Source organism: Phasianus colchicus, chromosome 25 (assembly GCF_987193195.1).
Source record: "Phasianus colchicus chromosome 25, bPhaCol1.hap1.1, whole genome shotgun sequence".
Taxonomy (NCBI): Eukaryota; Metazoa; Chordata; class Aves; order Galliformes; family Phasianidae; genus Phasianus; species Phasianus colchicus.
The window spans coordinates 2,613,275-2,637,576 of record NC_143460.1 but is presented as its reverse complement, the minus strand read 5'-3'; the positions used below and the strand labels follow the sequence as shown (position 1 = coordinate 2,637,576).

Genomic DNA, 24,302 nt, shown 5'->3' with positions numbered 1-24,302 from the left:
TCACTGGATAACTTTCACTCTCCATTAAGTGCACCCAGTTTATTTACATCTCGCTGATTACAGAGAGGAACACGCCCCAGAGGTGACACCCAGTGACGAGGGGCAGGTGCTACCGTGCATCACCAAAGCACAGCACAGGGATCAGCTGTCCTCACGGCCACCCTGCCTTTGTGCTTTGGCAGGGTGCAACGCTGCAGAGGTGCAGGAAACTCATCATCCCCCAGGTCAGAGGTATGTCAGATGCAGAATGCAATACTGCAGCTACAGCCCTGCTCAGAACCAGCTCCGAGTCTGGGGAGAAGCCAGCCCACTCCATTTCCCAGCCACGACCAAGCTGCTTTTATTGTGGGCTTCCAGCCCCCAGCTAAGCAGATCCATGCAGCACTTTAAGCTGTTAAGCTTGGCTGAACAGGGCTGCTCTGTAACTGCTGCTCAGCAGTTGCCAAATTAGAACGGCTCAGAAATAACAGACCTATATTCATACCGACTGCCACCTCACACCAAGAAGGAATTTAGACACTTTCCAGCTCAGTTCTCCAGTTAATAATAAATAATTGGCTCTAGAAACACAGCAGTGATCCAAGGCATGAAGAGAGATGGTGGGCAGAGCCTATGGCACAGCCTGGAGCTGGCAAACACCATGTGAGTGCAACAGCTCATTTCCTCCCAGGTGCTCTGTGACTGAGCCCTGTCACGTCCACTGAAACCTGAGACCAAGGCAGTGTGCCCGGCTGGGGATGGGACCCAGGAGCCAAAGAGGGCAAGCATGAGACTGGGACATCCTTAGGGCTCACAGCACCTGCAGCTGGGATGGGCGCTGCCCCGCTGCCAGCAGGACCCCACTCCACACCCATCCCAATGCAGAAGCTTCAGCATCCGTGGTGCAAATGTCACAGGGCAGGAAAGGGAGGTGATTGCAGAGGCAAGCACAGGCTTCACCGGTACAGGCACTCAGAGCCCAGTCACAGGGCCATAACCAGCACACCTGGGCCAGGGCAAGATGCTGAGCGTGCACCTAGAAGCCAGAGAGCACTGAGGCTTTTCACAGCAACCAAGAAAACCAGCCCTTGAGCCCAGTCTCTGCTCTGTCCTTCCATCTCTCCAGAGGGCAGGGATGCAGTAGGTGAGGGGGTGCTTCGGGCAGGAGGCTCTGAGATCCTCATTCTTCTTGTGGTCGGCTCAGGAAATGAGTGCTGGAGTGAGCAGTGCCCTGGGCAGTGCCAGCATCCTGCTCACGGCCATCCAGGCAACGTGACTCCTCTGCCCAGTGCTCTCAGATTATCACATGTAGTTGCCAGGGCCACCCAAGGGGATCACAAACACGGAGATGTCATCACCAGAGCCCAGCTTGTCGTTGGGCAGCCGCCAGCCTCGCTCCTTCAGGACGCCCCTGGAGCGCACCACCAGCTCCTGGGCCACCATGGTGTACCTGGGCAGAGCACAGCAGTCAGCCCAAGCCCAGCAGGCATCGTGCTACACCACACTGCTGTCCCCAGGAGGAGGGAGAAGCTGATGGAGCCAAAGGGACAGGGAAGGAGCTCTAAGAAAGCTCAGATACATGCATACAGAGGAGTACTGTGCACAGAGGGATACGTGGCCACAGTGCTGCTTCAAGCAAGATGTTATGGTGCAGGACACACCCGTCTGTCTCCTCCTCACCTGCACGGGTCATTGGGTTCATAACTTGTCAGCACCTCCATCACCACGCTGGCCACCTCCTTGTCGTTGGTGACATCCCAGAGCCCATCGGTGCCCAGGACCAGGACATCATCAGGGCAGTGCTCATACTGTGTGAGGTCATACACCCTGACCTGGGAAACAGTGGGGCAGGATGCAAGGGTGATAGAGGGCTCATGGACACCTCAACACCATCAGGTGCTCTAAGCACTCTCTGAGATCACCCCAACCAGCTCCAGCTGTTGCAGGAGCCCTTGGGCTCACCTCTGGGAAGCAGGACAAGAAAGGTTTAATGTGGATGTTGGAGCTGAACACCTTGAGGTCGTGGTCTCCCAGGCCCCGTGTCACCCCAATAGTGGCCATCACCCGAGCCTGGAGAGAGGCAAAAACAAAAGCAAGCTTTAAGCTACCTCACACCTCCACCTCTTTTCCTAAGAGAGATGATACACATGGCATTGGCACCATGACAGCACTGGAAAAAATGGGCTGGGACCCCCAGTTTAGCAAGGGCAGACAGGGAACAACCCCTGCACAGTGCCAGGGCCCTTGCTGTGATGCCACCAGACCCTCATCTCCCAGGGCAACACGGACCCCTCCCCTCACACCCCAGCATTGTACCTTTTTGCCTTCTCCATAGATTAGTGGAAACTTCAGGTCATCTTCTTCGATCTTTTTGTAAGCCCTGATGGAAAAAAGCAGAGACCTGTTGGCCAGTGCCCTGGGATGAGGCCCCTTTGGTACACAGGGAGGAGGCTGGAGCTGTGGCCACATGCAGCAGCAGCCCCAGACAGCGCAGTACCAGCCGTTCATGCTCTGGTCTCTGTACAGCATCTTCTTCCCCAGTTCCTTAGGCTGGATCCTGCGGGGGAACTCGAGATGTGTGAACTCCTTTCCCAGCAACTCAGGTCTCAAGAAGGCCTGCAGGAAAGGGGCAGAGGGCTCAGCTGCAGTGCCATGAGAGCAGGGTCCTGCCCAGCACCACCCATAGAGCACCCCAACATGGCAGCCAGGTGCACCCGTGGGACATCAGCTTTGGGACCTCAGGGTGGGGACAGCATCAGCTGAAGCTCAGCTGGTAGTGGTAACAATGCAGCTTCAAAGTTGCCCTCCAGCACAGTGCTCACAGAAAGGAGCAGTTTGGGACACAGAGCCAGAAGGAGTTTGGGCACATAACAAGCCCAAAAGGGATCATAAAAAGGGCAAATTCCAGAAGAACTGGCACAGGAGGAGTCAGAGCCAAAGAGCTCCAGGGCTGCAGCTCAGCACAGAGCACCCAGGGACACCATTTGCTGCCTCCTTCCCAAGCACGCATCCTGTCTGTGACCAGGGGCAAGCAGCAGCACAGAGCACAAGGCTCCAGGTCATGGCTGGGTGGTTGCCAGCATCCCCACAGGCACCACCTCCTCATGCAGAGCTGCCAGCACGCTGCTCCTGGAGCTGAAACCCCAGGGACCTTGCCCACACCCGATGCCCCACATCCCCTCCAGCAGCCCCAGTGCTTCCCCAAGTGCAGCTGAGATTGAGACAGTGCTGCAAAGTGCAGGTGGAGAGCAGCTGAGAGGACTGAGAGGGGCCTTTGAATTATGGCAGAGTTGGTGCCGAGGCATGGAGGCCCCTGGCCACAGCCCAGCTGCTGTGCAGTGGAGCAAGCACACGCCTGGCCCTCTGCCCATACATGCATCACAGCTGGGGAGGATCTTGCTTACAGCAACTTCTTCTCCTCGGTCATTCAAACACAAACATGAGAAAAAAGTACCACAGTGCTCTCTCAGATATTCTGCGAGGCAGAAAATCCCATCCAGCAAGACCTCCTCTAACACAAACACCTCCTCCTCCGCGCTGCCGTCAGAGAGGTCTTTATAACCTTAACAACTCTCATTGCACAGCACAGAGAGGTCTGCCCAGGACAGGGAGCTCTCGGGAAGAAAGCCAGCAATCTGCCAGCACTCTGCAGCTCCCCCTGGGAGCACTGGGCAAGAAACCAGCACTGAGCACAGGGACCCCTGAATGCACGATGGGACGCTGAGGGTGAAGGGCACAGAATTGCTCCCCAGCATTGCCTGGTGCTCTGTGCTGCCCAGCAGCAAGAGGGGCAGCCCCAGGCAGGGCTCAGGAGGTGGGTGAGCAGGAATGGGGTTAGAAGAAAGGTCTTCCTTACTAAGAATTGCAGCCTCTGCCTCTCTGTCTCTGGAGTAAACTCCCTGGACATTGGAATGATTTCCCCGTTACGGATGATAATGGCCCTGCAATGAAACATGGAAGGATGAGGTTAGAGGAGAGGTCCTCTCTCGGCTGCCCATCAGCTGCAGGGACATCAGCCAAGCCCTGCAGCCCAGCACCCAGGGCAGGGGAGGGAGGACAGGGAAATGGAAGAGAAGCATGGGACAGGTGGAGAGCAAACTATGATTAGAAGAGAAGCAGCACAAAGGTTATTAAGCCTCCATCTCATGCAGCACAGGCAGAAGTCGCCAGCAGCAGGACACATGTGCAAGTGGCCAGGATTGGGGGTGAGCTCCCTGCAGGAGGGCTGAGTTTTGTGATGGGTTAAAAAAAATGGCTGCTTATGAGATGTTCCTGGAAGTCCCAGGGGATCGGGGATCTCTGGCACTTCTGACCCACCTGTCCCACTGAGGGCTACAAATCCCCTGCAGTGATGCAGGGCCCAGGTGTGCCCAGCTCTGATGGGACTGATGGCAGGGAGGGAGTGCAGACCCTCACTTGGTTCCAGCCAGGAACTGCCTGGATGAGCAGCACCCTTTGCCCCAGTCTGTCCCTCTCACCCCAGGCCACCAGCTGCTGCTCTCACCGTGTCACAGCACTCAATTTCACAGCACCTGCAACCCTGTGACACCCCAGGAGATCCACAACACCCAGCAGTCCCTGCCCATCACCCCAACCTCTGTTCATGGTCCCTGCCATGCCACTCTGCAAACCCCCAGCAGAAAGGGGCCAGGACTTCTTCCACACCAGGTCTGGAAGCACATTCAGAGCTGCTTCACCCTCAGCATCAGACACTGTGGGCTATGAGCACACCTACACATAACTACAGTAATACAGCTAAGGAAATGTATGTCAGGCAAAGTCCTTGGGTTCTGAGCTCCCTCGGGCCCTGTCTGCACAAAGATTTGCACATCCTTCTGATGGAAATGTTTCCTGGTACAAAATGTGCCCCCAAATTGATGCTTGCACATTTTCAGCAGTTTTGCTGGGGACAATTTTCATTCCTCAGCATGTAGCCCAAGCCAGCACTAACGTGCAGTTCAGGACCACCTGCAAAGCACAGACACAGCTGGGAAGGCAGGGATCAAGTGCCAGAGGTGGGGAAGGAATTCTGCAGCTCCCTCAGTGCTGCAGGCACACACAGACAGCACAGTGGTGGTGCACCCCAGCCTGGCTGGGGCCATACATACCTGCTGTCACCAGCGTTGGCTACATAGAACTTGCCCATGAGGTAGACAGCAGCCAGGGCACAGCAGCCCCCAGAGATGTGCTGGGACGCCCGCTCCTGCTCGATCTGCTCATCCTGGAGAGATGGAGAGCTGTGGGCAGAGCAGGAAGCAGCCCTTGCCAGCAAGCAGAGCTCCAAGCAGTCCAAAATAGCTCTGAGCTGCCCCGTCAGCACCCTAGCTGCCAGCTGAGGCTGGGCACATCGCCCTGCTCACCCCAAGGTCCTGTGTGCAGCACAGGACACAGCCTCCCCAGAGCTGCGGAGCAGGCAGCAGCTGGAACAACGCCCAATAAAAACCTCTTCACCCACAGAGCCCAAAGCCTGTGTGTTTTGTGCCCCCAAAATGAAGCAGAGCAATAGGGCAGGAGCTGCCCAGCAGCTGTCACTGCAGACTTCTGTGCTGCCAAAGGAGACAGGAGCAAAGCAAACACTGCCAGTCAGCAGCTGCAGCTCACCATGCGTTTGAAGGCGTTCTCAATGGCACCGATCACCAGGCTCTCATGGGAAACTGCCTTCTCCAGGTGAAAGCGTGGCAGAGCATCACTGGGGACCTCCCCACTCTCCTCTGCCTGGCTCAGCTCGGCATCGTGCTGCAGGCAGATGGGAGGTGGGGAGGGGTCCTGTAGGATGTCCACCAGGTCCCGCAGCTGCTCGCAGATGTGCAGGTGCAGCCTCTTGGATGCCATGACAGCAGCACCGCTGCCCGCGTGTCCATCAAACAGGGCCCAGTAGTGGAAATAAAACCCCTTCCTGCTCTGTGGGGAGAAATGGGAGACTCAGCAATGCCTGCAAGGGAGCAGGTGGGCATACAGCTGTTAAGGGAGGGTTACAGCTGTTAAGGGAGCAGCCTCCCACCATGCCCTCACCCTGTCAGGTTCCCCGCTGCCATCCCTGCAGGGCAGGTGGCCCCTGGGGCTGGGCCTCCTCTCCACAAACACCACCTCACAGCACGCCTGGTCCTCGTTGTGCTGGCTCTTCCCTGCATTTATCACCCTGTCGGGAGGGAAAAAAACATTAGGGTTCTCCATTTTGCACTTGAAATATCAGGGCTTGCCCAGAGACACTGCAGAACACCAGCTCCAGCTCATAGAGATGTGCTGGAAGCGATGTGGCAGAGGTGACCCCAGCAGCACCAAATTCCATCCCCACCACTGCCCCAAACCCACCCCAGCCTCGAGGCACCCAGCCTGGGCACACGGACACTGCACAGGATGGACAGCCTCCATCCCAAACCAGCACCTTGCAGAGGGAGTAAGCAGCTCACAGAAGGAGATGAAAAATGGAACCAGCAGGACTTTTGCAAGAAGTTTCACATGAACTTTTTGCAGCTTGTGCTTACAAAGCAGATGTCAGGTCTGGACTGCAAAACCTGCTCACAAAGGGAAGCTATAAATGTGCACATCTGAGTGAGCTATTTGGGCATGGACTTTCCAAGTGGTTTGCAGAAAGAAGTCCTGGGACAGAGAGGAGAAGTCCCACTGATGAGCACAGGGTGGTTTTCTTTCCTTTCCCCACAGCATCTGCAGGGTTTCTGCTCCTGCAAGAATGAGTGCAGGGTGCCCCTACCTCAGCAGCTCCGGAGGGAAACACAGCTCAGGAGGTTCCAGGGAAGCTCAGCTCGTGCAAAGCTGCAGGAGCAGAGCACAGAGCAGCAGAGGTGGCCTTCAGCTCCTGACCTTCCCCACCTGCATTCAGCTACGGGTGGAACTCAAAACCAGCGAAAGAAGAAGAGAATGAGCTCCCAAAGGGGAAATCAGGGTCAGGTCCTGTTCTCAACGCAGCTTCAATTCCCTTCTCCCATGTCCTGCGAGAACTGGAACGGTTCCCTCTCACCCCTCAGTATCAGTTCCCTGTACAGCACCGGGCATCGGGCAAATAAGTGCAGAAAATGGAAGAGCTCCGAGGGGATGCGGAGCAGAAACAGCTGAGCCACCGGCAGACGGGCAGAGAGCCGGTAGGCAATGCTCTCGTGTAGGAACGCACAGCTCAGCACCGCCTCGACCCACTTTCGTTTCTCGTGGCCCCGCTCCGCCCGCTTCTCCCGGCTCGGTGAGGCCGCAGCGCGTTCTCCGTGGCCGGGAGCCCCCGCAGCGCTCACCGCCCCGCACCGCAGCGCTGCGCCGAAACCGCCGTGCGGTGACAACCGCGGAGCAGCACGGAGGGACGCGGCCGCTTTCGGGAGCGGCAGAACGGAGCCGCGTGTCCCGAACGCCCGCCCCGCAGCCCCCCCAACGGGCACGGCGCTTCCCCCCGCCCCGCCCGGCCCCGCTCACTCGGCGTAGCCCGTGCTCCAGGGCAGGCGGCGGCGGCCGTCGCGGGGGCTTTGCACCGCCCGCCCCGTGTGGTCGTCGGCACGGCGCAGTTCCTCGGGCGTCAGCTGCAGGAAGGCCGGCCGGCAGAACGCCGCCGCCCGCGACCCCTCCTCGCCCCCGGTCCCGCTACCGCCGCCACCGCCGTGCCGGGGCTCGGCCGGGGGTTGCGCGCCCGGCCCGGGGCCCAGCCCCGCCACCAGGTGCGAGACCGCCGAACGCACCCGCAGCAGCATGCCGGGCCGAGCCGGGCCGAGCTGCGCCGAACCCCGCCCCCGGCCCCGCCCCGGGGCCGCCCCCCCGGGTGAGACGCGCACCGGGACAGAAAGCGGCGGCGGTCCTCGAGTGCGAGATGGGACCGCTCCGGTGATGGAACTCTGAGCCTCTCGGCTGTGAGGGATGGCAGCCGAGGTCCTGGCAGCGGTCATCTGAAGCTCAGTCGGCCCTGATCCTCTCCGGCTGCGGGATGCTCCCCAGCTCCCGCAAAGCCTCCTGCTCCGACCCAGCATCCGCCGCCCGTGGCAGTGCTTCGTCACGCTCAGCGGTGAGACCCAGCCCCCGCGGTCACGCCGAGCTATTAATAAGCAGCCGTGCTGCAGAGGAACGAGGAGCTGACGGGACTGGGAGGAGAACCTCCTCCTTCCTCCGGAGCTGCGGCAGCGCTGCTCGGGATGCAGATTCAGCCGCCCCAGGGCGATGCGCCGCTGCTGGCTGGGAGAGCTGACAGTTAGGAGAGAACAGCTCACAGGGCCTGAGCTCAGCACCTCCTGCCTCTGGATTCCTATGGCAACAAAAATTCTGCTGAAAAAATACAGTATTTGTCTGTGTAAAGTAGAACTGAGTCCATCTGCTGGGATCTCCGTGTCCCGGTGCACTCTGCTCCCCAGGGAGCTGCTTTCATCCTTCCCGCACAGATCTGTACGTCAGGCAGAAGCACAACCCTCATTCCTTGCCCTGCACAGCTCCGAGTGCATTCATCACGTCCTTGGCTAAACCTTGTCCCCTAAGCAGACTATTGAGGCCATCCTATGGATATTGTATTACTCTCTTTTTCTCCCGAGTTGCAAACCGCTCAGCAGCGCGTCTCGGTGAGATCTGAACGCATGCACCCTTTCCAGGCTGTTTTTTGGAGCTGCCTTCACGTCCCTGCCGGCCGCTGCTGCCTCCTCCTGCCCTCTGCCCGCCGCTGCCCGGCTCCAATTCCTTCGTTCCCCGCTTAGAGCTCATCTCGATCTTCTCAGCGAGGCGGAGCGGGCACCAGAGGGCGGCACAGACTGCGCGCAGCGCTGGGAAACGCGGCCCCTTTCCTCCCCTCGCCCCCCTCCCCGACCCCACCCCACCAGCGCAGTTTCCTCCGGGGGTCCTTAGGGGCATCCCTCACTGCCCAGCACGGCTGAGTCACCAGGGTGCTTTCCTTGGAAAGAGGGAAATTGCAGCGTCCGGAGTGACTTCTGTGCAAATCCGACCTCGTTTTGTGCTCTTCGTGTTTCCGTTCTGCTACGCGCCGCGCAGAAAGAATAGCCTGACATAAAAACACGCAGCAAAACGTTCCCCGAAACAATGCAATGCTAATAGCCGTTTTCCAAGAAAGAGAGCGACATTTCCTCCCATTCATCCTCCCTGCAAGCTCAATGCAAGCTTCCTCCCTGCGTGCTGTCCCTGTGCTCCTTTCCTGGCACTGCTGGTGCGTGTGCCGGGCATGCCGCTGAGTGACGCAGGGAAGCCCAGCTGTGTCCCCTGAGTCCACTCTGGACGTCACCTACTCCGTCCTCATGTTTCCTTCCCACCCTTCGGGTTCCTGCCGGGGCTGCCATGCCTGGGTGCTGCACTGTTTGCTCACCCTGCATGGAACCAGTTTGGGTGTCCCTTTGGTAGCGCTGTCTGTGTAATCCCTGCCATGATCCCAGCTCCCTTCTCCCTGTTCTGGAGGTCTCTCCAACCCCCAGCTGTAATGAACTCCTTTCAGCACAACAAAATTGCTGCTGCTCCCCCCAAGAGGGTGATTGCTTAGGGCACAGCAGGGAAATTGCCATGAGCTGTAATGCACTTTCTGCTAAGAAAATGTGAAAGAACATGTTGGTGGCATTTAAGCCAGTATGTAAGCAAATTAAACATCTAGATCATAAAAGTACTGAAGGATGTTTTAAAATAAGCCCTTTGCAGCAGTGCATTAGTTGGCTGCACGGCTTTACTGTGTAATGAGCAATATATTAATTTATAATTAGTGTAATACAGTGAAGCCCCACAAATAGCTCTGTGCGCTCCGGATAATTCATCAACAGAAGAAGCAGCTCTTAATGGTTTCCAAGGTTTGCCTGTCCGCCGTAATTGGGAAGTTCAGAATTTACTGTTATTTCTTTTAAAGGGTGATTTGATTGCAGCCACACATCTTCGTTGTGTCTCTGCTCTGCTGTTATGCAGGGAGATGCACCCAGAGCTCAGCTGTGACTCTGCCCACACCTTGACAGTGTGCAGTGCTGTGGGCTGTCCCCATCTCCTCTGCTGTGGGTGAATGGAGGTCTGCTGCTGGGTTCTGCTGCTACAAACCCATCTCCCCTCCTCACATTGCCCAGGGGACCTTCACATGAATACAGCCCTCCAGCTGAAGGGGAAATGATTTTTTCCATGTAATGTCTGCAAGGTTTTCTTGTGCAGTTCCTTTCCTTGCCTTCTTGTTACGGGCACTCAGCTTTGTTCCTCCCCTTCTCTTCCTCTACAGCAATGTAAGGGACTCCTGGAAGAGTCAGAGCCAAGAATGAGGACAATGCAGAGAGTCTACTGAATATACCAAGGAGTGGAGAGAAAGGAAATTATTGCTCTCTTCACCGGAATTCCAATGAAATCGGTTCTGCTGAAGTGTTAATTCTCCCCTTGCATTGAAATGCTGTGATCTGGAAAGCAGCGAGTTTGTATTTCTATGCCATTGCATCAATAAAGAGCTTGATTTTGTAGGCTTCCTTATTGAATAATCTGGCCTAATTTAATTGGAGTTTGGCTGATGTGAAAGGTGGTTTTGATTGCATTTGTGCTTGATGATTTCCATTAAAATTTTGCGATCTGGAAAGTAATATGTTTGTATTTACTTATCACAGCAATTTGTGGACTCTGACAAACTGTCTAATGAATACAAAGAGGAGACTTAATTTCATGTTGTATTAATGTTTTTCCCATTAATTTCCCCATTACTCTCTGATCTGAGGAGTACGATGCTCGTATTTTCCTTAATATCTTATTACTGGAGTTTGGGTTAATCTTGTAGGGCTTTTTTTTCCCTTTTCTTTTGAGCAGCCACATCTAACAATTTAACGTGGTGTTGTGATTTTTTCCCATTCAAAAAGGGGACAAGAAAGTTCGGTTTAGTGAAATAGCAGAGGGAATCTATTCTTATGAAGGGTTTAAGGTCGAGAGTCATCCCCTGGTTTCAGGATTCCTCTCGGCCCAGGGAAGAGGCCCGGATCCCCACTGCCCCTGGAGCTGATGGGACGCAGTGGGGCTGGGCAGTGCCTCTGTGTTGGGCTGTCACTGATCTGAACTGGAGATGCTATAAATCAAACCGAGATTATAGAAGGATGCGCCTGAGCTCGTGCTGTGGGTCCATGCAGAAGAAAGAAACGCTCCCCGGTGAGGATGCCGTCCTGCAGCCTTTCCTAGGAAAAAAAAAAAAAGCTTGCGGTGTTGGACCAGGTGCGGTGCTGCGGAGGCACTGAGGGGCTGCGATTTTGTTCCGAGCGGCTGCACAGCGCAGCCCAGCGCTCTGTAGGGCAATCCCGGGGCCGTCCCACGGGTTTGGCTTCGTTCTTTTTTTTGGGGGGGAGGGAGGGGGATATGTTGGGGAGAACAATTCGCTCTCCGACTGACCACTCCTAACAGCCCCGGTGATGAGCAGCGGGGATAACCGGGACGGGGCCGCGCCGTTCCCGCAGAGCCGCGCGGGGCCATCGGGGCGCGGAGCCGGGGCTGAGCCCGGGGGGCGACCGGGAGCGCTCCGCCGGTACCGGGGAGGCGGCGGCAGGCGGCGCTGCGCCCCTTCGCGCCGGCGCGGGCACCGGGGCCGCCCGGCTCCGCGCCCCGCCGCCCCCGCCGCCGCCCAGCCCCGCCGAGCGGAGCGGACCGAGCCCAGCGCTGCCGGCGCCGCCGCCCGGCGATGCCAGCCGGCCCACGGCCGCAGGGGGCCGCGGAGCAGGCGCTGACCCTGCGGAGCGCACGGACGGCGGCCATGGGCAGCGGCGGCCCCGGCCCGCACGGACGGCACCGGCAGGTACCTGCGGTCCGGCCCGGCCGGCTGCGAAGTTGGGGCGGGACGGGAGCGGACCTCGGGCCGGAGCCGAGCGCGGCGGAGTTGCGGTGCCGTCGGGGTCGGGGCCGTCGCGGGGGCCGGTGGCGGAGCCTCTGTGCCCGGCTTGTCCGTGCGGGGAGCGCTGCGGGGAAACCGGGGCGCTCCGGCGGGGCGCGAGAAGCGCCTCCTTTGCGGGCAGTGGGTCTCGGTCCGCGGTGTCCCGGGTCGGTGCCGGTCCCAACGGGGCCCGGTGCGCAGCGCGTACGGTGATGCGCTGCCATCCGCTCGAGCCAAGCGGCTCCGAAGGCAGTGGCAGTGCCCTGCTGCTGTTAGTCACTTCCCGTCCGTGCGGTGCGGGGCTTGGGGCCGCCGGGGCTGGGAGAGCCCGTGGGAACGCAGAGTGCCCGTGCTCTGCGAGATGCCATCTGCACTAGGGGACCCACGATCCTATAAAGAGCCCACGCGGGGGAATGTGGCACCTCCTGGGGGACCTCGAGCTGCCCCCCCACTGTTGCCGAGGCTCCCTTGGCTGCTGCTGAACGTGGTTGGGTCTCACACCCCTGGTGTGTGGCTGTGCTCCTGGCACATGGGGAGGGTGAGGTCAATGCTGACCTTCAGGATGCCAGCAGCAGCAGGAAGGTGGGATTCACCGAGGTGAGGGGGCAGCAATCAGGGCCGTGCTCAGGCTGAATTCAAGTTAAAAACTCTCCTGCTCAGTTGAGCTGGGAAGAGAACGCTGCAGACACAGAAGGAGTGAGGAAGGAGCTGAAAACCAACCAGCACAGAGGAGAGAGCACTTGTATGGGAAGCAGCACTCTGTGTTCCTATGCCCCCTGCCAGGTTGCCGAGCTCATGCCTCGTGCTGCCCTCCGTGCTGGGGTTGTGGGATGTTGTGAGCTGCAGTGCTGCAAGTGCACTCAGAGCTGGAGCTGAACTGCAGGGTATGAGAGGGCTCAGCTCAGCTCAGAGCTCTGCTGTTTGGCTCTGGAGAGCAGTGGTGCAGCTCAGGGGCCACATGCAGGGTGGGAGTTGCTGCACAGAGCTCCTGATGGTGTGCACAGGAGCTCCCTGTGTGCATCCCTAGCTCTGCAGCTGCAGCCTCATAGCTATGACTCCCCACCCTCACCTTTAATTAAGTGTCATTAGTGCTGTTCAGGGAGCTGGGGTGTAGCCAGGTGCTGGCCAGCATTAACCCAAAATTGTGCATACAAAGAGTGCGGCCGTTGTGCTGTGTGCTGAGATGCCTGACTCGGTGCTTCAGGGAAGCTTTAAAATCAAATTGCCCCTCCAATAGGCAGTGTAACATCTGCAGTGATCACAGAGAGGTTTCTGTGCCTGCTGGGCTCTCCTGGGGTCTCCTCCCTACTCTGGGGCTGGGCATGGGGCTGCCCACCACTGCAGAGCCCTGGGGAACCAGAGCACTCTCTTCTTACATCCAGCAAAAACGGCACAGTTCCAGGCTGTGCTGAAATAGCAGGAGTGCTAAAATAGCTTTCAAACAAATGGCACATCTCTTGGGCCAGGTGTGCACAAAGGTTGGTGATGCTGGAGCTGCGTTGGAGCGTTCATTAGCACAGACAGCTGGTTCACATCCAGCCTCCCCTGTCTCTTTGTTTCTTTTTCTGGGTAGAATTTTGCTGGCTGTAATTATTCAGCTCATGAGGACCTTTGCAAGGAGCACTCCCAACTTCCAGAGCTTGGCACATCATTTGGCACAACTCATTAGCACTGTAAGCACTGGGCTGTGCTCTAGCACCGGAGCATCCCTGGCTGCAGGTCCACCTCTGCAAGTGCAGGAGGAACCTCCAGGTTCACATCTGCGACTTCTTACCCTCTGCATCAGTGCTGAGGTCCCCGAGGCTGCATGTGAGGGATTGCTGCAAAGTCCACCTGCGCTTTGTCCTGCACATCTCCATGCTGGGGTTAACAAATGTGCTAAAAAATTAAAATCATTGTGCAAAGGGCTGGGAGAGCAGCAACGTGGTGTGCAGGAGAGCCACGCTCACTTCTGGCACCATGGCTGTGCCTGAGAGCTGCCTGCAAAGAGGGTCGGGCCCTGCAGGTCCTGGGTGGGCAGAAAGCAGCTTACAGAACTTTAACAGAAAATATAACCAAGTTCGAAACAGAACAGAATAGAAAACACCGATATTTTCCATCAAAATGAAGTGCTTTGATGTGCCGTCACATCACTCTTCATTTCACAATGACATCCCAGGCTGAGAAACTTTGTCAGACTGAACATCTGCAGTTGGTGTCTCATGGTGTTGGAGGCTGGCAACTGTCAAAATAGCAATTTCTGCAAAGCTGTGTTTTTCTATCCTAAGGGGACTTTGTGTGTGAGCATCGTGCACATCTCCCAGCCTGTGCAGTCCCCTTGCAGAGCGGTTCCAGGCACAGGGCTGGGCTGTGGGCATGGGAACTGCAGGGACAGACCAGCACTGGGACCGTATCACCTGCACATCCACTCTGTCCCACTGCATGCATCGCTGTCTTGCCGTACTCATAAGGAATATTTTTGTGCCTCTGAATTGTTTTCTAGCATAAACCACGTTTGTGTCGAGATCACTTTCCTCTGGGAGAATATCAACATTTTTGGTGACATTTTCTGTTGTTTTTTTTTCCCCCCAGCTCAGAAAATCAAAACGGAAAGTATCACTTTACATCAACATTTTGGAACGCAACGCTTTCTGTTCTGAAATGTCAATTTAAAACAGCCCGATTCATTTCGGAATGTTTCAGAACAAGTAGTGCCCTTTACCACCTCACATCACCTTGTTTTTGTTAAAAATGTCAGTGTTTTCTGTGCTGGCACATCGTGAGATGAGCACCTTTCACTGCCCCAGCCTGGCCCAGAGCAGGATCATCATTTAGAGGACTGTTGGACATTGGAGCTCTCTCCTCCCAGCACTGTGCTGGGCAGCACTGTGGGGTGCAGGTGAGAGCGCTGGTGTTGTTCCTGCTCATCCCTGACCTCCATCAGTAACTTATGGGCTGGTACTGAGGCGTTATGTGGATGTGCTCACCAGACCCCAGTGGCACGGGGATGGCCTCACCCCTGAGGAGGTGATGGGAGCACATAACTGCACATGGAAACACCTGGGAATGGATTGCTCGTGCTTTGCTCTGCCGGCAGCGTGCCCATGGGGCTGTCTGTGTCTCCCCTTTCAGATGCTCTGATGTCTGCTGTCTGTGAAGCTCCCAACACCTGTGCTTGGTGGATGCACGGCTGTTAGCGGGAAGCCCCGGTAAGAGGTAAACTGTGCTCCTCTTTGCTGCTGTGGTTTCTTGCTGTCCTGCTGCAGATGAAGCCCAGGGGAGGCGGGTGCATCCCCACCGTGTCCCCACTGCCCTGGGGGAAGGCTTGACCCCATGGCTGCATGCTTGGGACACCCCCAGCCCCTCTCCATCTGTGCTTCTCTCTTCTCGTTGTTGGCAGAATGAGTGAAAGGGACGTACAGAGCTTGAGCAGATGGGTTTTAGTGCTCACTCTCTGCCTTACCACACTATGGGGAAGACTGACGCTGGCCTCCACCCACCACAGAAGCCATTCAGGTAGGGAAGCGATGCTTCATGTCCCTGTGCCACCAGGGGCTCATGGCATGGTGTGACCTGGATGCACTCTGTGCCTCGGGGCTGTCTCTAGGACAGCAGGCAGCCAAGGGTTAATCTGAAAATACAGTGCAACAGCCTGACCCTACACCTAACCCCGTCCTATTTCTGTCGTTTTTCCCTGACTGTTAAAGCACTTCTAATCCTATAATCCCCATCCTCATTGCTTAAAACTGAAGCGTATCTTCCCCAGGGGCTCTATCAGCCAGCTAGTCAGGGCTACCTGCTTCCCCTTCCAACCTGGAGGGTGCAGGGGAAGGCACTCCTCCTCCACCACCTCAAGGATGGCCTCCTGGCCCTGGCTGCTGGGATCTGGTCTGGCTCCAAGCAAAGCCAAAATCACTGCCCTGAAGCATGGCCAGACCCTGAGGTGACACAGCTGTGACTCGGTGAGTTGTGGAAGGTGCCCCATGCAGGTGTGTGGGGTTGGGAGTTATGCATAACTCTCACTCTGTATGCAAGAAGCACTGCTATGTTCCTACGCTCACAGGCAGAGCTGGGGGTTCTCACTTGCAAGGATTTACCCACAGAGGACCAGAGCTGTGCTTCTTATTCAGGCAAATGCTGATCCACTGCAAAGAGGGAATAATGGGAGCACAAGTTGAGAAGTCCAACCCTGCTCTGTGTCTCTGTGTTGTCGAGGTTTCTTGCAGCACATCCTTTATGGTTGCTGTAGGAATTTTGCTGCTTGCACTGTTTCTTGCTTTCCCGGTTTTGTGGTGGTTCGTAGCATTCATTTTCCACTTGTCTGCCCCGTGCTTTTGCTTCATTTAGGGCATCTTTTAGTAAAGGTTATGCTGGGAATGCCCTTTTATAAGGTTGTGTTCTCAGTGGCGATGACATTTTCCCCTGGAAAGCCTGCAGTTATGCTGCTGCACACCGAGCTGAGCGGGAGGTGTGGGCTGGGATTGCTGCACCTCTGCTGCTGACAGATGGCTTATACACAGAGGGACAGACACATGCAGTGCTTTTGCATTTAGTCACCTACCAATGAAAAACTGCAGGAGGAAGGATGCAATTGTGACAACACAGCCACAGGATTTCACAGCCTGCAAACTCAGGAATTTCTTGAAAGGAAGGAACGTGCAAATCCTCTGTTGGCCTTCCAGGAACACAATGCATTTGAACATCTGGCTTTGGAGTAAAGTCTAATTGCTCATGTTCACTTCGCACCTGGAGAACGCTGATGTCAAAGCAGAGCAGTGCATCCTGGTGCGTGCAATTGAATTTAAGCAGCCACATGGACCCTGTGCAGAGATGGAGTCATCCGTGGATGGAGAAGGAGACTCCTCAGTGCAGAATGACCCACTGTGTGAGCAGCAGCTCTGGGTGGAGCCCCAGAACCTTCTGATAAATGTGAGAGCCACAGTGCCATCTCTGCCATCACCCACAGCTCAGCTGAGTGGGCACAGGAGGAAGAGCTGGCCAGCTGAGTGGGACACGCTGCCAGCAGTGGGGGTTTCCACAGCAGCACCTTATCAGCAGTTCTCAATGCAATCCCTGGATTCGTTTTCCTGCTCGTGAGCATCAGGTGCTGGGAGCTGGGTGAGCAGTTGTGTGGACGTGCTGCAGAGGGGAACGGGATGAGCTGAGCTCTGATATGACAAGCTACTAAAAAGCTCCAGCCGGCGCACGGTGATAACGAGCAATAAAAACAGAAGCACTTCTCTCCAAACCCCTTTTAAATAATGCATGCACCTGAGGCAGTAGTGATTTTAAGACGTGAATTATTTAAGCCATGGCTGTTGTTGGGTGGGCAGCGTGGTCCCCCCGTTCTCCTGCCCTGCTTGGTGCTGCAGGGGTTGGCATTGCCCTGTGGTTACACTGCACTTCAGTGCACGGAGATCTTAGACTGAGCACGCAGGGCATTGCCTGCCCCTCCTCAAGATGAAGCTGTCATTTCAGGTTGTGCCATCAGCAGCCCCGTTCTGCCACTCGCTTAAAGGTCAGCCAGAGTAGGATGGTATTTTTGTTTTATTTTTTTACCCACGGGATTCAAAAGCCTCGTGCTTTCACGGTGCCTTTATGGTTCCGTCAGATAAGAGTTTCTTAAAAGGGCTCTGCTGGAGGCAGCTGTGTGCCAGCAGTGCTGGAGCTGCCCCAGGCTTGCAGGGTTTGCTGTGCTCACTTTCTGCTCTCCTCCATAGGCTGCTCACTGCAGCTGGGGCTCTGTGTGCCCCCCAGGTGCCCTCTTACAGCCAACCAAACCCTGGGATCCTTGCTTGTCCTGTGAAAATCCCATAAAAGCAAAGCGAGTCGTGGTCACGTTTGTCCTGTAATGATGCTTTCTTTTTCTCTTTCACCAAAGTGTTTAATTTCTGCATACAGAAACAGTGGAGATTGTCATTAAAACTGAATTATGATGGCGTTTAAAAGGAAGGATTAAATTTATGGCCAGAGATGCTATTACAAAATACTTCCAGGATAGGTAATTGTGTAATTATTATGGGCAGAAATGAAAGCGATGGTTCATTAAAAGAAAATGACCATGAAATAACAATAAATAACAGCAAGTAATGGCACAGGCTGCCTTTCCCATGCACGGATCTGTGTGCACATTGCAGGAACGCAGCTCCCTTCTTCCCCTCTCTGCCCAGCAGCTGCATGACTACAGCCCATACCCAGCGAGGCAGTGATGCCAGCACACAGCTCCATGCCCGTTCCTCTGGTGCTCATTAAAGGGGACCTGCAGGGATCAGTGGTGCTCAGGTCATGGGAATCAAGTCTATCCAGCCCTGTTTGGCTAATTTGTATTGTGCCTGCGTGGGCCATTACCCAGCGAAATGCATTGATTTGCGATGCTAACCAGCTTCTGAACCCAGATCCCAGCGGTGATAAGCCAGCACATCAGTTTTCTTTCTGCCTTAATATTTTAATGGCACTGGGAGAGGGAGCAGCAGAGCAGCCAGGGCTCCTGTTGCTCCCTATGATGTTTCTGCAGGCTGGGAGCACTCTCCTAGCTTTCCAACCTCCATCCTGAGGAAGGGGAAGTGGAAGCACTGCATTGCACTGCAGTGCTGAGGGCCGGGATGGTGCTGCTGTGGTGGGACTGAAGGCAGAGCGATGCAACATCCCCTCCTGCAGCAAAGCACACCTCTCACTATCAGCTCTGGTTAGCCATTGTGCTCATTTGTTTCTGCAAGGCTCTTGGCTTTGCTGTGGCAAAAGCTGTTCGTTGTGCTCGGTGATGGATGTGAGAGCTTTCAGGGCTGAATGCTGGGGGGTCTGGAGCAGGACCAGTGCTTCCCATCAGAAGAGGGGTGGCCAGCAGGGACAGGGAGGTGATTGTCCCCCTCTGCTCTGCTCTTGGGAGGCCCCATCTGCAGCACTGCGTCCAGGTCTGGAGCCCCCCATACAAGAAAGGCAGAGCTGTTGGAGAGGGGCCAGAGGAGCCACAAAGATGATCAGGGGTTGCAGCACCTCCCTACAAAGACAGGCTAAGGGAGCTGGGCTTGTTCAGCCTGGAGAAAAGAAGGCTGTGGGGTGAATCATTGCAGCCTTCAGTACCTAAGGGGAGCCTGCAAACGGGGGGAATCAACTCTTTGAAAGGGGAGATAACAGCAGGACAAGGGGAAATGGTTTGAAGTTGAGGGAGGGAAGATTGAGGTTGGATGTGAGGGGGAAGTTCTTTACAGAGAGAGTGGTGAGGTGCTGGAACAGCTGCCCAGAGAGGCTGTGGATGCCCCGTCCATCCCTGGAGGTGTTCAAGGCCAGGTTGGATGGAGCCCATGCTGAGCTTCCTTTTGTCCCCACATCACACAGCTCCTTCTCTCCTGCAGCACACGTGGAGCCCGGCACCTGCGAGGTCATCGCAGCACACAGGTGCTGCAATAAGAACAAGATAGAGGAGCGCTCCCAGACCGTGAAGTGCTCCTGCTTCCCAGGGCAGGTGGCAGGCACCACACGGGCAGCCCCCTCCTGTGTGGATGGTGAGTATCTGCGGGGCAGGAGAGCTGTGCTGGGGACGCCCTGTGGTCACTGCACCCACCCCACAGCTCCCCAGCATTGGTCCCTGTGTGCCTGCAGCCGGGGCAGGGACGTGACTCCGGCCACGCAGTGCCATCACTGGTGCACTTAGGAGCACAAAGCACAGCTCAGCCTATATATATTTCATCGATTGACGTCAGATGCCATTACCATAGGGCCACCAGGAGCAGCTGGGAGCCTCTGCCGGTGCATTATTGATTCTCATCCTGCAGTGCATTTGTGCACAGTGCCAGGAAATACCCAGGTTAATTCTCAAGAAAGGCTTTCGTTGACCCACACAGCTTTTGTGCCGTCCTTCCCAAGGATAGGGAAGCCCCCTCTACGTATCCACCCTGTTGGCATGGGTTACACAAGTCTCACAAAGCTGGGCAGCAAAGAATAGTCGCTCTGCATCAACAGTGAGGCCTAGAGCAGAGATACCTCCCCTGCCCTACGGGGGTGATGCTGTGCTTTGTACTGGGGGAAATGATAGGCGACGGGATGCTTTGGGGGCACTGGGAGCAGCGGGCACCTTTCCCCCACTGATGGCTGCTCTCCCCCAGCCTCCATCGTGCTGCAGAAGTGGTGGTGCCAGATGGAGCCCTGCCTCGCTGGGGAGGAGTGCAAGGTGCTGCCTGACCTCTCAGGCTGGAGTTGCAGCAGCGGCAACAAAGTGAAGACCACCAAGGTACGTCAGCCCCAAGCCCCCCCCACCCCCCACCCGGGGCCACGAGAGGCAGAGCACCACATGATTGTTATTTTCATGGCTTGCTGAACGCCCCGAAGAACAAGGTGTAATTAAAATTTTATCAAACACATTAGTAATTACATATATGTCACGGTTAATCAGTTGCATAATTTTGTAATCATTGTTCATGCAGTCGAGGGTAATTATTCCTTGTGCTGGAGCTCTTCTCACCCCGCATCCCCTGCCGTAAAATTATCGTATTAAAAAAGCGTTGGGGGGATTTTTTTTTTTCTTTTTTTTTTTCATTATTGCCATTATTTCGGATCACCCAAAGGACTTTCCTGCTCAAGTGTGTGTGTGGATGTCTGAGAAGGTCTCTTTGCCCTGGGCACCCATTGCTGCCTTTGGCTCTTGGTGTGCATTACTTGGTTTCTCCCCCCCACCACCAGCTGAACCCTCAGCCTCCCAGTGCAGACAGACCCCAAAGTGGGAACAGTCACAGAGGGAGGTCACAAATAACCCTGAAACAGCCTCCCTGTGGGATGCAAGGAGCAGGTTATGTTTGCATCTGCTGGGTGCTCATCATCTCCTCTCCTGCAGGTCACCCGGTAGCTTCTGCAGCCTGGAGTCAGCCCTGATGACATCGCAATGCTGGATGGCATGGCATGGGATGGTGCCAGCACTGCTGCAATGCCTCACAGCTCCACAGCCCCGTGATGCACCCTGCAGCCAAGAAATGGGCTCGTTTTCCCATCCTCTGAAATAAAATCCTCCGATTGTTGACAGTGATGGAGACAGACAGACAGCAGGGCTTTATTCCCAGCTAAAACAGCGAAGGTCAGTGATGTGGGAGTCACACAGATAGCCTTGCTGCCTCCCTCTCCCTGACCTGGAAGCAGACTCAGCTCAGCGCTGCCCACTTTGTGGTACCAGGGCGGTCCAACACCTCCTCAGGCTCCGGAGATGGCAAAACATTTCCACAGAGCACACTGTTGGTTCTTCCTTCCTCTGTAATTACGTTAACGAGGCAGCAAGTTTAATGCAGAGCCAGTCTCGGGCACCAAATTGCTGCTCGTGTTTGCATCGAATTTCAGAATAAAGATGCACTGGACACGTGCAGGCTCTGCAGCCCTGGGCTGAATGTGGCATTAAGGAAACAGGCACTGTGCCCCCCCAAATGTGCTCTGTCCCCTCTCTGCAGCTGGAGGGGAATTGGGGGCCCACGGACCCGGCATGGAGGTGCTCCCATCCTGGGGTACATAATGCTGCTGCAGACTGATGTACATAGCAGACTGTGAAATATTAAATCCAATTTAATCTCTGCAGAAGATCTCTTCATTGCAAAGCTGAGGGGCAGTGCTGGTGATGGGGGCTGAGGGACCCTCACAGGCTCTGATGCTCACAACTGATTTTTAGTGCCAGCGGACTACAGAGAGAGACATTCGTGCATTGGTTCCCCTACACATGAAATTGCTTTGCTGATTTGTCGAGTCCTTTGTGGTTTTAAGCACGCAGGATTTGGGCTTTCCATCAGTTCCTTTAATGGGAGGTGTTCTGAACCAGAGCAGGGGTTTTAATTCAGGGAAGGCTGATTTACACCTCAAAGGCGAGCGGAGGATCCCTCAAGTTGTGGGCTGCATCCCATTGTCCAGCAGAGGTTTGTATACAGGACACATCATGGTTTGGGGGAGCAAATATCCCCTTGGTGTGTGCTGAGCACTGATCCCCTCCATTGCGTGCCTCCTCCATGGGAGGATACATATAGGGGCAGTTGGCTCCTCCTGGCAGTGATGCTGCACCTCCTGCTCTCAGGGGGGTCCAGGAGCTGCAGTGTGGCCCCATCCCTACTGAGCGTGGTCCCTTCAAAAGGCACAGCCCCTGGAGGCTGTTGCAGTTCAGGTGCTTCCATATCATCTCCTGGGTATTGTAATTACACCTCGTTCAATTAGTCTTTGGGGAGGTGGGGAGGGAGAGAGAAAGAAAAAAAAAAAAACCCTTTGTATTAAGGTTTGGTGGAGAATTATTAGAGAGCGAATTAAAAGACAAGGATTCCATTTTACTTCACAATAACAAAGGCCTAATGGATAAAATATCCAAAAATTACAAGCTGATTAAATTTAGAGCTGTGCTAGGTGGTGAAATGAAAGGTAAAATGAGACCCTTTGAGAAGCGACGACGTGCGGTACGAGGGGGTGTATTATCTGAGAAGTAAGATGGAAACATAATTAACCATCCGGCGTTACGCTGAGAGATGGAAAATTGAAATGGGAGACAAAATTAGGTGAAATTGCAGAGCAGACTCATTTATTTCCGCGGTATAAATCAGCATTACCTGTCAGCAGTGCTGAGATGCTCGGGGCGATGCTGCTGGCACAGAGCACAGCTGGGTGGCACTGCAGGGTGGGCTGCCCCCCTGGGCATCACCTGCAGCCCTGATCGGGGGGAAACCCATCTCAGTGGGCACTGCACTGCCCCAGCCTGGCTCTGATCCCTGAGTTTTGCTGCATGCCCTCCTGCTGTGATCCCTCACGGTGATGAGCGCCGCAGCCCGGCTTAAAGCAGGAGGGACATTTTTGGTTTAGTGGCTTTAAATTTTTGCCTTTCAGGCTTAATTGGATTTCTTTCCCCTGTAGCAGGATAAGAGAAGTAACCCCTGCCACCTTCGCCCTGCTGCTGTCACTCGGTTTGCTCCTGTCAGCCCGTTTGGTTTAGTGCTGTTTGACAATGAGCAAAGAAAAGGTTTGTCTCTTCCAGAAGCCACAAGGGGAAGGTGCACCGTGCTGCAGTGCCTCATTTAGGAACGCAGAGCACCACTGGGGTGGGAGCAGTGGGATGGCTGGGCCATGTATGGGGTGCTGAGCTGGGGGTCGTGGCCAAAGCTGCTGCCCCATGTTTGCTCCGGGCAGCAAAGCAGAGCTGCAGGATCACACAGCCTCGTGTTTTATTAAAGCATGCATTTGTGGGGATATCTAAGGAAGGGAATGAATTATTCATTTGGGTGTTTCTGAGCTATATAAGCAGAAGTGGGGTGCAGCCCACTGCTGCAACACTACTGGCCTTTTCCTTTGCTCTCCTCTCTGCCCATCTCACAGTGCCCTCCCCAGGTGAAGGCAGTAGGGATGGGGCACAGCCCGCTCTGCAAGCACTATTTACTGACCAAATCAGGGATTAAAAGAGATTTTCATTTTTATAAAGTGATTCCTAACCTTGTTTTCCTGCTGGCACCGTTGGCATTGTGCAAAGCAATGAGGGAGATTGCAATTTAATTTGTGCCTTTCCCAGCTTGTCGTTAATCTCCCGACTTACCGCCGGTATTTGATTTCTGTAGCATTACTTCATGATAAAGGGATTAGCTCGGACCATAGGTCTCCTCTTTGATGCTCATCTGTTGGGGATTACTGAGAAATTCTGTAGTTAGTTAGTGGGTCAAATAGGCACTGTCCCCTCCAGCTCTGAGCGCAGGGATGGGGCACTGCCTGCTCTTCCAAAGTGGGAAAACAGGGATAAATTATTTAAATAGGCAGAAGATAATTAGCACTAATCAATCTGGATTCTGCCCAGGCTATATAGCATTAATCTTACTAATTATTTAATATCGCTAACGCAGTTTGCAGTGACTTCAACAGTTCAGTGAATTCGGTGTTGAGTAATAGACATAAAGTGATTGATTCTGAGTTGAAAGGCCCCTTGAGGCTGTAGATCCGACCGTTTAATTAATCAAATTATCACTTTTAGGCCTTTCGAGGAGTAGCGGCGCAGTCTTGCAGGGAGATTTTTTTCATTACACTGATGGCTATTCTCAGATTGCAGGAGGGAGCACTGTGTCAAGAACACGAAGGGAGAAGTTGGAGCGCATTGGCAGCGTCACTGATGAGAAGCTCTGATGGGATGGGGTGTGCAAACTGGGCAGCCTGGGCTGGTATGAAATGGGGAGGTTGGTGGCCCTGCATGTGGCAGGAGATTCATCATCCTTCAGGTCTCTTCCAACCCTGGTCATTCTGTGATTCTGTGAGTGCTGTGTTCTGACCCAGGGGGAGGCTGAGCTCACAGTGACCCATTGCATTGGGGCTGTGCAGCCGAGGTCGGCCAGCCTGAGAAGTGGGAAGGTGGGGATCCATTATTGAGTAATTACTTACTCATCTCCTGGTGGTTATTGAGCACAGCCCTGGCTTTGATGAATTGCTGCTCAATTTCTGTGACGGATGTGCGGTTGGAGCGGTGCCCCGGGGCTGCTGTCAGGTGGGGCTGTGAGGTGCTGAGCTGTGAGCAGCAGTGGTGCTGCTGAAGGCAAATGCTGATGGCATTTGCACGGGATTGGCCCGGGATTCG

At 55.2% G+C, this 24,302-nt stretch overlaps 2 protein-coding genes across 3 annotated transcripts; one reads left to right on the top strand and one right to left on the bottom strand.

The window, feature by feature from the left end:
* Nucleotides 1-24: 24 nt before the first annotated feature.
* Nucleotides 25-7,696, bottom strand: PPM1J (protein phosphatase, Mg2+/Mn2+ dependent 1J). The gene is made up of 10 exons (XM_031605701.2): nucleotides 7,399-7,696; nucleotides 5,992-6,118; nucleotides 5,581-5,880; nucleotides 5,088-5,200; nucleotides 3,836-3,920; nucleotides 2,477-2,595; nucleotides 2,296-2,359; nucleotides 1,942-2,049; nucleotides 1,660-1,811; nucleotides 25-1,429 (listed from the first exon to the last, which is right to left on the bottom strand). The coding sequence occupies exons 1-10, from the start codon at nucleotides 7,668-7,670 to the stop codon at nucleotides 1,282-1,284; spliced, it is 1,488 nt and encodes a 495-aa protein (XP_031461561.1). The 5' UTR covers nucleotides 7,671-7,696; the 3' UTR covers nucleotides 25-1,281.
* Nucleotides 7,697-11,563: 3,867 nt separating this feature from the next.
* On the top strand, nucleotides 11,564-23,156 carry TAFA3 (TAFA chemokine like family member 3). 2 transcript variants are annotated; one of them, XM_090124592.1, is made up of 6 exons: nucleotides 11,564-11,692; nucleotides 14,879-14,955; nucleotides 15,147-15,262; nucleotides 19,099-19,248; nucleotides 19,849-19,973; nucleotides 20,574-23,156. In XM_090124592.1, exons 3-6 carry the CDS (start codon nucleotides 15,148-15,150, stop codon nucleotides 20,583-20,585), a joined length of 402 nt encoding a protein of 133 aa, XP_089980718.1. In that variant the 5' UTR covers nucleotides 11,564-11,692; nucleotides 14,879-14,955; nucleotide 15,147; the 3' UTR covers nucleotides 20,586-23,156. The 2 variants fall into 2 exon arrangements, with proteins under 2 accessions (XP_089980718.1, XP_031461813.1); XM_031605953.2 differs by having other exon boundaries at nucleotides 14,879-14,962; nucleotides 20,574-23,155.
* Nucleotides 23,157-24,302: the final 1,146 nt, after the last annotated feature.

What these genes read in the sequence shown, in the direction of transcription:
- PPM1J (XM_031605701.2), bottom strand. Translation starts at nt 7,670, where the DNA reads ATGCTGCTGCGGGTGCGTTCGGCGGTCTCGCACCTGGTGGCGGGGCTG. An exon ending in TCTTGTCCTGCTTCCCAGAG is followed by an intron (nt 1,812 to 1,941) that starts GTGAGCCCAAGG and finishes ACTGTTTCCCAG; the next exon opens with GTCAGGGTGTATGACCTCAC. An exon ending in GAACCCAATGACCCGTGCAG is followed by an intron (nt 1,430 to 1,659) that starts GTGAGGAGGAGA and finishes TGCTCTGCCCAG; the next exon opens with GTACACCATGGTGGCCCAGG.
- TAFA3 (XM_090124592.1), top strand. Translation starts at nt 15,148, where the DNA reads ATGAGTGAAAGGGACGTACAGAGCTTGAGCAGATGGGTTTTAGTGCTC. An exon ending in CCACCACAGAAGCCATTCAG is followed by an intron (nt 15,263 to 19,098) that starts GTAGGGAAGCGA and finishes TCTCTCCTGCAG; the next exon opens with CACACGTGGAGCCCGGCACC. An exon ending in AGCCCCCTCCTGTGTGGATG is followed by an intron (nt 19,249 to 19,848) that starts GTGAGTATCTGC and finishes GCTCTCCCCCAG; the next exon opens with CCTCCATCGTGCTGCAGAAG.